The sequence below is a fragment of the Amia ocellicauda genome, chromosome 16, assembly GCF_036373705.1.
Source record: "Amia ocellicauda isolate fAmiCal2 chromosome 16, fAmiCal2.hap1, whole genome shotgun sequence".
In the NCBI taxonomy this organism is placed as follows: Eukaryota; Metazoa; Chordata; class Actinopteri; order Amiiformes; family Amiidae; genus Amia; species Amia ocellicauda.
The window spans coordinates 20498069-20511863 of record NC_089865.1 but is presented as its reverse complement, the minus strand read 5'-3'; the positions used below and the strand labels follow the sequence as shown (position 1 = coordinate 20511863).

Here is a 13795-nt window from a genome sequence, read left to right as displayed (position 1 = left end):
TGAGTATACATACAACAGCATGCTGTTGAAACACAGTAATTAAAATCTTTATAAACTTCCTTCAGCCACTCACTGTGAAGCTGTGTGCAGGGAGTCCCAGTTCACAGAGTATTTCTAGCCCAGAATAGGTTTGATTACCCCAGACTCATTGCAATATTCAATTTGCGTAGCAGGCTAGCAGCGACAGCGGTCACATTCACAGCCCCCAGCACTGTTTCTTAATTCTGTCCTTTGCTTAGGTTACAGACTGCAGCAGAAGATTTAATTTCCTATTTCAGGCTGGCTGGTTACAGTTGATGTCTTGGCAGGAATGTCTTAGGAGGTGGAACGCACATGAGTGTCTGTGCTGTCTGTCTGTAACTGATAGATATAAAGATAGATAGAATAATCCAATTACGATATTTCAGTTATATACAGTTAGGTCCATAAATATTTAGACAGTGACACAATTGTCATCATTTTGGCTCTGTACGCCACCAGCATGGATTTGAAAGAAAACAATCTAGATGTGCTTCAAGTGTAGACTTTCATCTTTAATTTGAGGGTTGTTACATCCAAATTGGATGAACGGTGTAGGAATTACACCCATTTTTATATGTGGTCCCCACAATTTTAGGGACTCAAAAGGACAATCTAACATACTCATGAATTAAATTGTGAGTTTCAACACTTGGTTGCAAATCCTTTGCAGTCAATGACTGCCTGAAGTCTGGAACCCATAGACATCACCAGATGCTGGGTTTCTTCCCTGGTGATGCTCTGCCAGGCCTGCACTGCAGCTGTCTTTAGTTCCTGCTTGGTGGCGTACAGAGACAAAATGATGACAATTGTGTCACTGTCCAAATATTCATGGACCTAACTGTAAACCACCATCAGCCTATATCATTCCACTGCTGGTTGAAGACCAATATAGATAGCTAGATAGGTAAAGTGTCTAGGGTATGAGACCTGTTTCTGAGGTGCCCACACATTGAAAAGCATGGATAACTGCAGGATTCATACAGATGCTGTGAGTGCCACAATATTTACTGACAAACGTGAGGCTGATGAATTTGATAGGTAAAAGAGCTGACTCACTCCTATCAATAGGGATGGCTAGGACTCTCTTCATGTAATGCTGGAAGACTTTCTACTTTAATTCATGGAAAGGTGTGCTGAGTGGAAAACATCTCTAATCCAACTTCTCATCCAACCTCTTTACTTCAACTGTGCTTCAATTGTACACAAAGATGGTAGTGAGGTTCAACAAGAACTAAAGTCAAAAATCTAAAGCTGACATCTTAATGGAAACCCACAGTCAGTCTGGCCAGTGATTTACTTTGACCACTCCTCTGGGGGAGAGATAGTGCATGGCAAAATAGATGTGACTGACAGTTTTAATCTGTCAGGACCATGTCAGATATTGAGAATGGTCTAGTGGTCTAGAGTTCAGATTTGATTTGGGGATGAGGGAGAGAGGGACCGCAGCAAATGCGAGGAACACAAATGAGAGAGTTGGGGCATGGCAGCCAAGCACATTTCACTGTCTTTCACTGATTATGTCTGAAAGGGTCTGAGCTAACCACTGAACCTGAACATGTCAAAAAGTGAAGTGTATAAAGAAACAAACAAATTGTGAATTCTCCACTTTGGTTTCTCTGGTGTATGGGATGTGTTTCTGAGGACTAACATGCCCCACTATAGGAATGAACTCAAGCACATAAGAATGAACTTACCTGACAGGGAGTGCGTGGTGGTGTAGGTGTTTAAGTCGGCCATGCTGGCTGCACCACAGTTGGACTCCACAAGGCGCCCCCTCACCGTGACCAGGGAGCTGCCGCCACGGAGCAGCGCGACTTTCAGAGGAGCCACCTGATTGAACTGGACCGAGGAGAGACAGCCGAGGAAACCCTTCAGTCTGGCCAGCACCACCTCCTGATCCACACCAGCACTGTCTGCAAAAACACAGGGGAGGGGAACGCTGTGATTTTACACTAAGCTGAAAACTTGAAAAACTAAAGATGACTTTTAACGCTTTATTTTGTATTGATCATGCATTCAAGTTTAATACATACTGTATACAATGTATATATTAATAATGATTACTTCTATAATGTAATGTAGTATAAATAAAGCCTTGTAGATACATTATAATGTAGCAATGAGACTCAAATTAAGTGTTATATAATAACCGCAACACATGACTAATATGAGGTTTATCAGCTACTCATTGAACTTAAATATATTGTTTGCTTACACAAGTTGTTTTTTTCCCCACACACACAATCTTTACATATTCATTTCATTTTTCAAACTGTGTATACTTTTATCCATGACCACAGGTTCAAAAAGGCAATCCAAACATTGAAGTAAATTTGCCAGTGTTGCGGTTTGTGGCCTTGGTCCTGGGAGCACATTTGGCATAACAACAAGAATAATATCAAATGCACAAAAATTTAATAAATGAAGACACAATTAAAGCCTACAGGCAGAACTTGTGGCCCCCAAGGCCATCTTCTCTCCTAGACAAGGTACATTATAAGAGTGTGGGTGTGAAATGAAGGGCATATATAGAGACTATATGATAATGTATGTCCTTCATATAAAGAAAACGTCAGTGTGTACTGAATTCACAACTTCACAGCTGCTGTAATAATTGCCCTCTACTAATGATTTTAATTACACAAGATCAGTTAATGAAGAAAGGACTCTTAGTCCTTTAAATAGCAAATTAAGAAATACAGTATGTTTCACCTCATCTACCATTTACCCATAATTAAAAGTGAGGAAGTAATCAAAAGAAGAGTAACAATGGGATTGAGTGCATTTGGAAGAAAAGGAAATCTACAAATAAATGGATCCAAGAACAAACAGAAGTATGTGGCATCACTGAAAGGGTGAATATAGTCAAATGGCAGTGGGCGGACACATTGCAAGAGGGGAAGACCAAAGAGGGACAAAAGAAGCAATTGAATGGATCCCAGTAGATGAAAAGAGAGCTAGAAGATGACCGCAGAAAAGAATGTGAAGATACAATCCGAAGCTTTGCTGTCGTGACCTGGAAAAGAAATGCTTTACAACAAAACAAGTGGAAATATTTTGGGGAGGCCTTCATCCAGCAGTGGATTGAAAAAGCCTGCTGAAGATGATATATATTGAATTTATAGTGGCGCAATGACAGGATGTTGAAAGATGACGGCCCCAGGAGGCACTACCCATCCAAGGAACCCCAGGGAGATTAAACAGTATGGGAGCACCTGCAGTGCCTCCTGATTGGCTACTGGTCTCGAAAAAACACTTCCTGTTGAGGAGAGTCAGGGAGGAGTGACTGGGGAGTGGAGGGACAGAAACCAAAAGTGAGAAAACACACAGCAGGGTAAAAATTGGATCTGTTAAAAGATTAGAAGGAGCTGTTTTATATATATATATATATATATATATATATATATATATATATATATATATATATATATATATAAATAAAATTAATACAATACAACAAATTGTACAGAAAAATTGTGGGGAAAGTGTATAATATGCATATTTCTTTCATGGTGGGAAGACAAATAGAGAATTTTCCACAAATAGAAGAAACAGGAAAGAAAAAAATCAATAAGGTTACTGCCCAATGCAGATAGTATCTCTTACTTTCACTTAGTCACTGCATTCACAGAAGTGCTGCAGGGAAAAGTCTTAACCTTTAGATCTCCTGCTGTTCTATTCTCTATTCAATAACATACGTTTTAACAATTCATGTAACCCAATATCCCCAAAAATATTTTATGTTTCAGGCTCATTTACTGGTGGAGCTGAGCGAGCTTCTCTCCGTGGGAAAGCACTGAACAATAATTCTAAACGTCTGGAAAGTCTACTAATTGAAATGATAATATAATGATAATATGTATTGTTTTTTATTGATTCGTTTTTAAAATTATTTTTCATTTAGTGTGTCTCACTAACACACGTATGATTTACGACCTCTTAATAAGAAATACTAATTTGAATATAGATTGATGTAATAATGTGCAAAACAAAAAGTATATTTTGAAAAGGGCTGTGAATTGGGACAGGCTATATATCTGATTCCCTCTTTCCCTCTGATCCTTGCTCGTTTTGAAGCAACTGAATCCTGTTCATGTTGACACACGCTTCTGTATCGGAGGTCTTTGCATCAAGTTGTGATGGGAGCCTTGATTGACAGGATGTCTGAAGTTTGACAGATGCAACATGAGCAACATTGACAGATTTCCCTGATCTACAGAGTATATTTTACAGTTAATGTAAGAGTACATGCTGAGGTACGTTATCATTAACTGATATCAGGACCTTCTCTTCACAGCGTATTTGTTTTAGTCCTGGCAATTGAATTTGTCATGTTAACTGTAAGCACTAGGAATATCATGGAGGCAGAAACAGCATATGATTAGGTAAACAGACAGACAGGTAAATAAACAGACAAGGCAGGTGTGTTATTCAAAGATTAATGTGAAATGTATATTGCAAGTGAAAGCACAATAACCCATGTATATCAAACCTAACACAATGTCAACCAAAATCAAAATAAATATACACTGCTCTTAACGTGGCCTATGACGAAACTAAAGCAATTCTGATTAGAAAAATCAAAGACCAAGTAATGCTGAACCGATTGACAAATCTCAACAGATGTTTTATGTTCTTGGCTCTTTAGTAATAAATCCATGTTTTACAAAATTGGTGACAAATCTTTCACAAGAGCTTCAGTGGAATCGCCCTTCCCTTTTATCTGTTCATATAATGATCATGCTCTATGCAGGCTGATCTTCACAGACATGGTGCTGATGTGGCAGCAGCTCTGGCATCATTTTAATTCTTTGACAATATGCGTCCATGGCAACACAGACTGATTCCACCTCCCGCTGGGGAAAGTGTCTTCTCTTTGGGTGCTTCAAGTACAGACATTGATTTTATCTTCGTGTCAAGTCTTTGTGTCTTACCTTAGGGGGGATTCCAAAATAGCCCTCATACTAATGGAATTGACATTAAAAGGAGTAATTACCTTTGGATGTTTTTGTCGAGCCACGTCCACTCAAAAAACTATATATATATATATATATATATATATATATATATATATATATATATATATATATATAAATGAGTTGTCAGTGTTTGAGAAGTGATGAAACAGAAATATTGATTTATAATCCCTCTGAAATTCATGGACAGCTATTGACAGCATATATTTAACAGTTACTGCTCTTCTCCAAATAAGAAAATAAAAATGCCACACAGCTTGAATGTTGAAACCAATATATTGAGGGGCCGGGTCTTCGATCACCACTATGTGCCTGCCCTAATGCTCTCCTTTGCCATATACAGGACTATGGACAGCAGAGCCAGACCCTCCATGGATCAGGACCATGGACAGCCCAGTGGAAAAACACTGGCAAGGCAGCAGAACAGCCACACCTGCCTGTGATTACAAATCACCCAGACTGCAAGCAGGTGTAGCTGATCAGTACAGACTATTTAAACTCACCCTGTGGTTTCTTCTTTGTCTTAGAAGTGGGTGGATGGAAAGACAAGGAGGGTGACTAGAGGAGCAAAGAACGGACAAAGTAACTGGACTGGAAACTAGATGACAACTTGAACTGGCTGAGGACCTCGAATGGCGTTTGGTTTGTTTTTGAAGACTTTGACCCTGGTGAAGACCCCTGAAACCCTTTTTTACAATCAGACTGCCTAACCCCTCAGAACTGTGAAACAGCTTAGCTCTCCAAGGCTAGTCTGGGATTTTGTTTTGTGTAGCAGACCATTCCTGCTACAGAAAGTGCTCTGTACAAAGAGCAATATCCAGGACGGAACTAAATTAAACCAACAGCCTGGGCTGTATTATCCTCTTCCTTGGTTTGTCTTGTGTTTTGACATTATTCCCTGCCTAAAATCCATTGACTGCAGTAGCCCAACCCCGCACCCCGTTACAATCTATAATTATAAAAATGTATCTCTATGGGTGTTGTTTTCAACTTATATAGACATACATGTTCAATTCTTTCTTTAACAAGATCTTTAATCAGGATTAATGGTAAGGATCATATTCCATACACTGTCACAATTATTCAATGAAAAGACTTACCTGTGACTTTGCCCAAACTTAGAGATTTGATGGCATTCAACTCAGTGTCTGAAGATAGGCTATATTTGGTGTTTACATCCTGGTCAATCTGGCACAGAGAGGAGGGGTACAATCAAAAACATTCTTAAACTATTACACATGCTCACGGTTTTATATCGTTCACGAATGCTGGTGATTTCTGTATGTTAAACCCAAGGATGTGTCAAACTTAAAGGCTGAGTGGCTTAAATCTAAAACTAGTAAATGTTTTTCATAGTGTCAGTGAATTCACAACTGACGGTCAATTCTTAGGGTCCCAGACAAGTGCCTTTGATGTTGATTTGAATCTGGAGTCTGACCTAATGTACCGTAGTGGTGCAATAATATAAATGAAAGTTGATGTGCGTGATGTGATCCAATTGACCTGATGTGATGATGTCACAACCCTAGGTTCTCATCTTTGGGGACTGGTCTTTTGCCATTGTGAGTTTAGTCATAATATCTTTGGTACTTTATATTTGTACTGGAAATTTAAATCCAGGATCTTGCCATATACACAATTGCCCCAGTTACCATCAACTCCCAGAAGGATATTAACAAATATGACATGGTTAACTACCCACTCACCTGGACGTATACGTATTTCCCTTCCCGATGGACTCGAACCCAGTGTAGCTGCCCGTTTGCCAGGTTGGTGGTTCCAGGGAAGAATACATCAGGCTTCCTCTCATTGTTCAGTTGGTACCAGATCTGTAAGCTCCCTGGGAAGCAAGACACAGCCATGTAGACCTATATTTGGAAATGTATTTCACCTGCAAAGGTTCTGGCTCATACAAAATGTTCACAGGATTTTATTACAGAACTCATGAGCAAATAATTTCTACAGATTTTCTAAAAACAAGTGTTTCTTCAGATATTCAATACTAGGAGTGACTAGATTGCCATTTACAGGAAAAGTAATGGATCCCCACAGAAGTACTGTAAGATGTTTCCATGAATATCCCAGAATATTGACCCTAAAATCCTGCAGTCCTTTTCCCTACATTATTTTTAGAAGGGGGATACATTTTTTTCTTCAAATAGTAAAAAAAATCCAGCTCCAAATTCATTTGCTAGCGGTCTAAATGTAAATTCTGTTTTCCTTTTCCTTAACGGAAATCCCCCTGTAACCTGTCTATAAAAGTGGCACTGGTTAGAAAATAAGGTGAATGACACTGTAAATTCACAAAAGGAGTATCTGCTTTGCAGGAATGTGCTTGTCAGCACAAAGTAATGTTTTCTGTTTCAACAGTCTTTCTCGCCAGCAGTGTGCCTATGATTTGAGCCATTAAACAGTAATGAAGAGAGTTAGTAAATGCATGAGGACAGGAAAAAAAAAAAAAAAAAAAAAAAACTATACTGAATATGGTAGGCCGTTCTTAAAAATAAATGTATAAAACTTTTATGATATGAAAGGTTACAAATGACAGGATATCATCCAATTCGTATTGCTCAGTGAGAAGAGTGAAAAGTGACTAATGGTTCAGGAAATTAGTCTCTAATGGAATACAACTACTACAAAAATATGCACATTAACAAATCACAATGCATAAGGGAGAAGCTTGATTTATGAGAATGTGAGAGGCACTTTAAAGTTGTATTATATATAACTAAATACACTTACATTAAACCAATCAAATAACTGTTTCAGTGAAAGGGTATTACTGTGGATGCTTTCAATTGTCAATGTATACAAGCATTAAATCTCATACTGATATGGATTTCACTGTTATTCAAACATCAGATTGTTAATACCTCCACTACAGCTGTTGCCCATGTGTCGCGTTGCTTACTATCTCTTGTAGCCTGTTTGATAAACACCCTTGTAAGAGATTTGCCAGAGATGATTACACCCACTTGACAGTAACACAGACCGAATTGCCACTGAAACACGAATTAAGAGGTACTGAAAGCGATGCATGGAGTTTGAATGCCAAACACGATACACAACATGTTTTCAAAGAGGCAGAGCAAACCTGATTTTAAATAGAACTGAAAAGCAACATGGTATTCCAGGGATTTGGTATTCAGCTGTGACAAGTTTGGAGCAAAAAGAAAACCCGAAACGTATTGGTCTCTGATAGCTAACACAGCCATCATAGATAAGCTGTTGATGGGAATATATTTAAATACATTTCAGCTGTACTGTAGCTGCTGGAGACAATTTTGCGCAACACATTCTAATCAGTTGACGTTTCGTACTACAATATTAACCTTCGAAAAAGCTTTGCAACACAGAAGGATTTTAAGAAAGATATCACTAACTGTGCACGTGTTATTATTTCAGCCTTCAAACTTTGGTTTAGGTGTTTTCTACGTGTATGTTCTTTCATGCGAGGTCCTGTTTTTAAAACTGCACTTGGCATAACAAGTAGAGTGATCTTTTGAATATGTAAAACAAAACAAACAAACATAACACACAATCCCTCTCCTTGGTTTATCACACTTCACTGCTGTGGGGGTTGGCATGCACAATAGCTATATTCTGCCTTCTTTTACACAATGTTCACAGCAGGAACAACACACAAAGAGCAGAAACCCTTCTCAGTGTGTAAATGGTACTGTGATTCTGCACTGAAAGCACCTATGACCCGACTTCATATATTGAAGACAGTTGATAAAAGAGTAGGAGAAGTGTAAACATTGGAGGGTTATGAGAGGCAGGGATGACTCATTCACAGCACTGCACTTTACACAGGTAAAACCACTTCAGCATATCTGAACTCGCTATTAGAGAATTTGCCTTTGTGTTGTGTGAATATACGCAATGGTAAAGCATCTGACAAAGTATCTAGCTATGATGTAAGCTGGAGAGGTAATCAAGCTCAGTATGTATATTGAAAACAGCATACTTTGCTCATGGCTGCTATCATACTATACAATACTATATGTCACCTCAGTAACCAGAACAAAGGTCAGTGGATTTATTTGCAAAATTATAACTCTTTAGTTTAAGATACAGAAATGACAGTTTATGAATGTATAATAACAAAGCTACTAATCGCTGTGCACAACTGACTGTCAATAACATATTAATTACAAATAATAAGCAGAGAATAGTTATGTTTAGGTAATTCAGCCTGTATTAAAGGCCTGTTATTAAACCAGTATTTTAATGAATGTGTTAATGAAGTGTGTGTGCCCTGTGTTATTCTGTTGAACATGATTCCTCTTTGCTACACAAGTAGAGAGTCCTGCATTGTATTGTATACTCCAAACTTGAAATAATTTGAATTCAGCATGGAGTGGCACTACCAATCTGAAAAAAGTGATCTCATAATTAGACCCCTACCATTTTGGGCTAAGATGATAGCCATGTACTGCTGGTAATACGTGCTGACCGAGAACAACATGGCTGGCGTATGTGTCGTCAGGAAGCTGAAGGCAATGTTTTCTCTGGACTTGCTTATTTCGGCGTAGATGGCAGAAGACTGAGCGCTCTTATTCCCAACGACGGAGAACGGTTCCTGGAAGGTGTAGGTCACAGAGGAGCCAGCTTCAAAGAAGACAGAGACCTCTGCAGCAGGAGACATAAGAAAACATAAGGGTCATTAAAGCTTTTCTTACTTTATACGGGGCAAATTCTCAATCACTATCTCTTCCACCGATTTTGTTTTCAGCATGGGAAGAGTAAATAGAGGTTAGTGTGTCAGTAAGCAGTAATGAGCAGACAGCAGTACCAGGTTTATAGATGATTAAACCAATCTTTATCTAAGAACGACTGAAAAAATAAATGAGGCATTCATATATAAACGGTCTTACAGAGACTTGTTTTCATGGTGGGGATGACGGTTGCTTGCACAATTTCATTTTCAACCAGGAATACAGAGGAATCAAACCCTGAAAACATTCTGCCTTCATCCAAACCTTGTTTACAAACATAACTTTTGTCTGTTGTTTTCCAGCTGACATGACAGCATTGAGAAGGAAGCCTCAACACAGCAAATAAAATTGCACAGAACATTTTATAAAGATTTTAGACAGCAAGGTAAAATAAAGTATTATAAAAAGGATATCCAAAACCTTTATAAGCACAAGCACAAAATGGAAAGTAGAAATGCTGACTGTATAACAATGTGACACAATCCCCATCATTGGGATAGATCTGGGATCTGTCTTCACAAAGTAGGCAGACATTTAGGTTGTTTTTTGTTTGCTTTGCCTGTTTCTAAAGGTTGAATGAAAGCTTTGGTGAAATGTTCTGTACGACATGTTTCTAAAACATCTATAAAGGAGACACATTGAAGAATGACACTTTATATTTGCCAATATACATGTTTTTCACTTTGTGTTATGATTGAATCACTATTAACCATTTCTGAAGTGTTGCTGATATCTATACTTCACATATTATTGAATGAGTGAGGGGATTGGTTAAATATTACTTTTCCCGTTGCCATGCTATGACATCAGACAGGCCTCCCCCAGGATCAAGCTAAAGGAGATAATACTTATATTGATAGCATTGAAATCTCTCATTAAAATGATGGGTGGCAAGGAGCATAGCTATACGATGGCCAGGGATAGCATGAGGAAGGTTTAAATCAGACTCTTCATTGTACCCGTGTCAAGATACATTTTTATTTATATGTACAAATGTATTATATAGATCTGCTGAGATGAACTGTACTCGGCAGCTCGAAGGTATCATTTGAGGACTACTGAGAATATTTTATGTCATCTTATCACCTTTTTCTATGAACACTTCTGTGGATGAAATACAACCCAGCACTTAAAAGCAACCTAGCTGAAGATTGTCACTTCAAAGACTATAAAGAGAACGAACATGTTAGAGATTTGACCCAGGCCAGAAGGATGAAGTATAGAAAGACATGCTCAAGGTCAAATTAAAGGAAAAAAAAAAAGTGAAAACTATAGGAATTATATAAATATCATATAACTTAAAGTTTGGGAAGATTTTACACTTGAGAGAAAGCAAAACAAACAAGTAAACATTTTTAACAAACTATACATATTGTGGAGATTTGGCTTTCCACCCACGCGAATACTAAATAAAAGGATATGACACACTTCAACAATTCAATTGTTTGGTGGTAAAGAAAACAACAACACAAATAAATCATTGGGGGGTTCTTATATAGAGTGTGGAGGAGAGGGTTAGAAAAGGTTTCTCATTCTCAGGGTGATCTTTTTCAATTGCATTACTCTGAGAAAGGTCTATCAGCTACAAAAGCAATAGCTCAGTGCACAGAAACAAATAAAAACACAGCGTAATTCAGACAAAGTATTAAACTGAATCTGTAATTGATTTTATCAGCAAGAACGACACGGAGAGAAAATAAACAGCTACATTGATTCATGCAAGAATGTATGCATTCCTAATTGACTCAGTGAGAGAAAAATGCATTTTAATGGCTCATTATATTGCCATTACAAAAAGTAAATATTTAAGTAAATATGCTCCCGGAGGAATTCTGCAAGACCAACACAATTGTTCGCTCTGTGAGACGTCCCAAATAAAACTGCACAAGGAGAAAATATAAAGCGAGAGATGAACAGGAAATAAAAAGCACGTCTTCTTTTCTGTATGTAGGTGGTTATTGGCTGATAAATGTATGTATGAGCTTGGAAAGGGTTAACACTTATTTTGGAAGCTTCAGAGTTCAGCGCTACTGTTGAGAAGGACAAGAGGAGAGCAATTGTTATGCATCTGCACATTCATTTCTTAGCTTCTGTTGCATTTGTCTGAATGATTATTTACCTTAAGTGTTTCAGACCATATTTGAATGGGCCCTCCAACAGCATCATAGATACGATCCTACTTTAGTGCCCTACCTTTCTTGCAAAAGGGTCCTCCGTAAGCCGAGTGGGTGCAGTCGCAGGAGTAGCCGTTCTTCTTCTCAATGCACTTTCCTCGGTTGTGGCAGTGGCTCCCATAGCTGCTGCAATGACCCTGGCAGCCGGCACTGACCCCTGGGGTCATCTTTGCCCTCTCCTCCAAGTCAAGGGTCAAGCCATTCAAGGTCAAAGCCCGTACGCATCCCAGAAACCCCTTCTGTCGGGACGCTGTTCCTCCTGCAGGGAAGATTAGCAAACAAAGGTCTTAGATGCAAGGAGAAAGTATACGGAAGCCTTTTCAAAAGTTATCCAAAGAGAACTTTCATTATAGAGCGGAAATCAGATCGGACAAGGGCTGACTTTGAAATGTGCAATTTCAGTGGGCAGACATCGAAAAGAAGGTATTATTACAGTGGCTTTATGATGGATTACATATTATCACAGGGGACACATTACAAGAACAGCCAGTGCATTGTAAACAAAACCACCAACAATCCAAACCAATAAAAAAAATATAATAATTAATTAATTTTAGTAATTCAGATTAGTCTTTTATAACCCCCACCCCAATCGCCAACACTGCATGCCTGAATATCCAGTAATTAGTGTGTAAATCAAATAGAAGGCAGTATAGCAAGGCCCAAACTGGAATTGTGTGTTCATGTCTCTCCGTCAAACTCAGCAGAAGTTTTTTGCACGTGATTTGTCCTATTTTTTAATAGCAATTTATACAAATGTATATACATTAACCGATCTGGTGGGAGGACTGTGCTTGGATGTAAATTGATTCTGCATAAATAGCAGCAATGGTACGATTTTAGACCTATGTTAGGATCAGCAACAGGAAATTTCTATTCATGCAGTTACTGTCACATGAAAGCGTTTTCCCTTCCAACGTCAAATCCACTCTCTATACGAAAACATCGTGCCAAGCTGATAGAGGAGATCTAATGAAAACCTGCATGCCAGAAATGCATGGATCCTACCTCTGGCTCTCTTGAACTAATTGACACGAATGTGACACAGAATGGTGCTCGGGAATTTTGAAGTGCATGAGCGTCAAGACTAGCTTTTCCTGGGATGCATGAAACCCCCTTCACCAGCCCCTACCTACAAACAGCTGGCTGTTGAGCTGCAGGCGGAAGTGCCCTTCAGACGGAGCCTCGTGGAATCTGATGGGCAGCTGGTCGACCTGCAGAGAGGCCTCCTTGATGTTGCGCTCTGCCCTAACGTAGTGCCACTGCTTGTCATTCAGAGGGACGGGCGACTTCACCAGGAGCTCCATGGGGCCGTTCCCCACGTCGAACGAAAAGGCCAACACCGAAGGGGCTACAAGACCAACGGGGTGTTAGGGAGCAGCTGGCATCTCTTGAAAGAAGCAAAGAACTCCAGATTTACATGATAAATACATGGCGGACTAGATTCAACTTTCATTTGTGCAGTTTTGATGAGATGCACTCAACTGAGAAATCATTTAATATCTGCCTTGGCCTTGAGATTTATTCGACACACGTGTTCCATGAGTTTTCATAACTTGATATTAAATAAATTAATAATTATAGGGTTAGTCTTTCACCGGTGTGACTTACAGCTCAGTTCAACCCTTATGAAGTCTTTGATTCCCAGGTTCTCCAGGAAAACGCCTGAATCCGCTGTGGTCTTGAAGTAGAAAGAAATGTCGGCGCTGAGCTCGGCATGGAAGGTGGGGAAGTGAAGGTATGACGACTCTTCGTAAAAAGTGGCTGCATTCCAAAAATTCCCTTTAAGAAGGAAGAATAAAGGCAGCCATTTACTGAACTATTTCTTCACCATAAACAGAATAGGTCCATATGGTACTACTGCAATGGACTGGTGCTGTTTAATTTAGAACATATATAACAC

The 13795-nt window shown here is 38.9% G+C and overlaps 1 protein-coding gene across 1 annotated transcript in view; it reads right to left on the bottom strand.

Annotated features, from left to right (window-relative positions):
- The window catches only part of LOC136711176 (contactin-associated protein-like 5), a 129747-nt gene that overhangs the window by 3462 nt on the left and 112490 nt on the right, over positions 1–13795 (bottom strand). The window contains exons 16-22 of the mRNA XM_066687235.1: positions 13504–13674; positions 13025–13243; positions 11912–12151; positions 9408–9632; positions 6704–6837; positions 6098–6185; positions 1716–1934 (exon numbers count right to left, since the gene is read on the bottom strand). Coding sequence (XP_066543332.1) covers positions 1716–1934; positions 6098–6185; positions 6704–6837; positions 9408–9632; positions 11912–12151; positions 13025–13243; positions 13504–13674 — 1296 coding nt within the window. The remainder of the gene's footprint in view (positions 1–1715; positions 1935–6097; positions 6186–6703; positions 6838–9407; positions 9633–11911; positions 12152–13024; positions 13244–13503; positions 13675–13795) is intronic.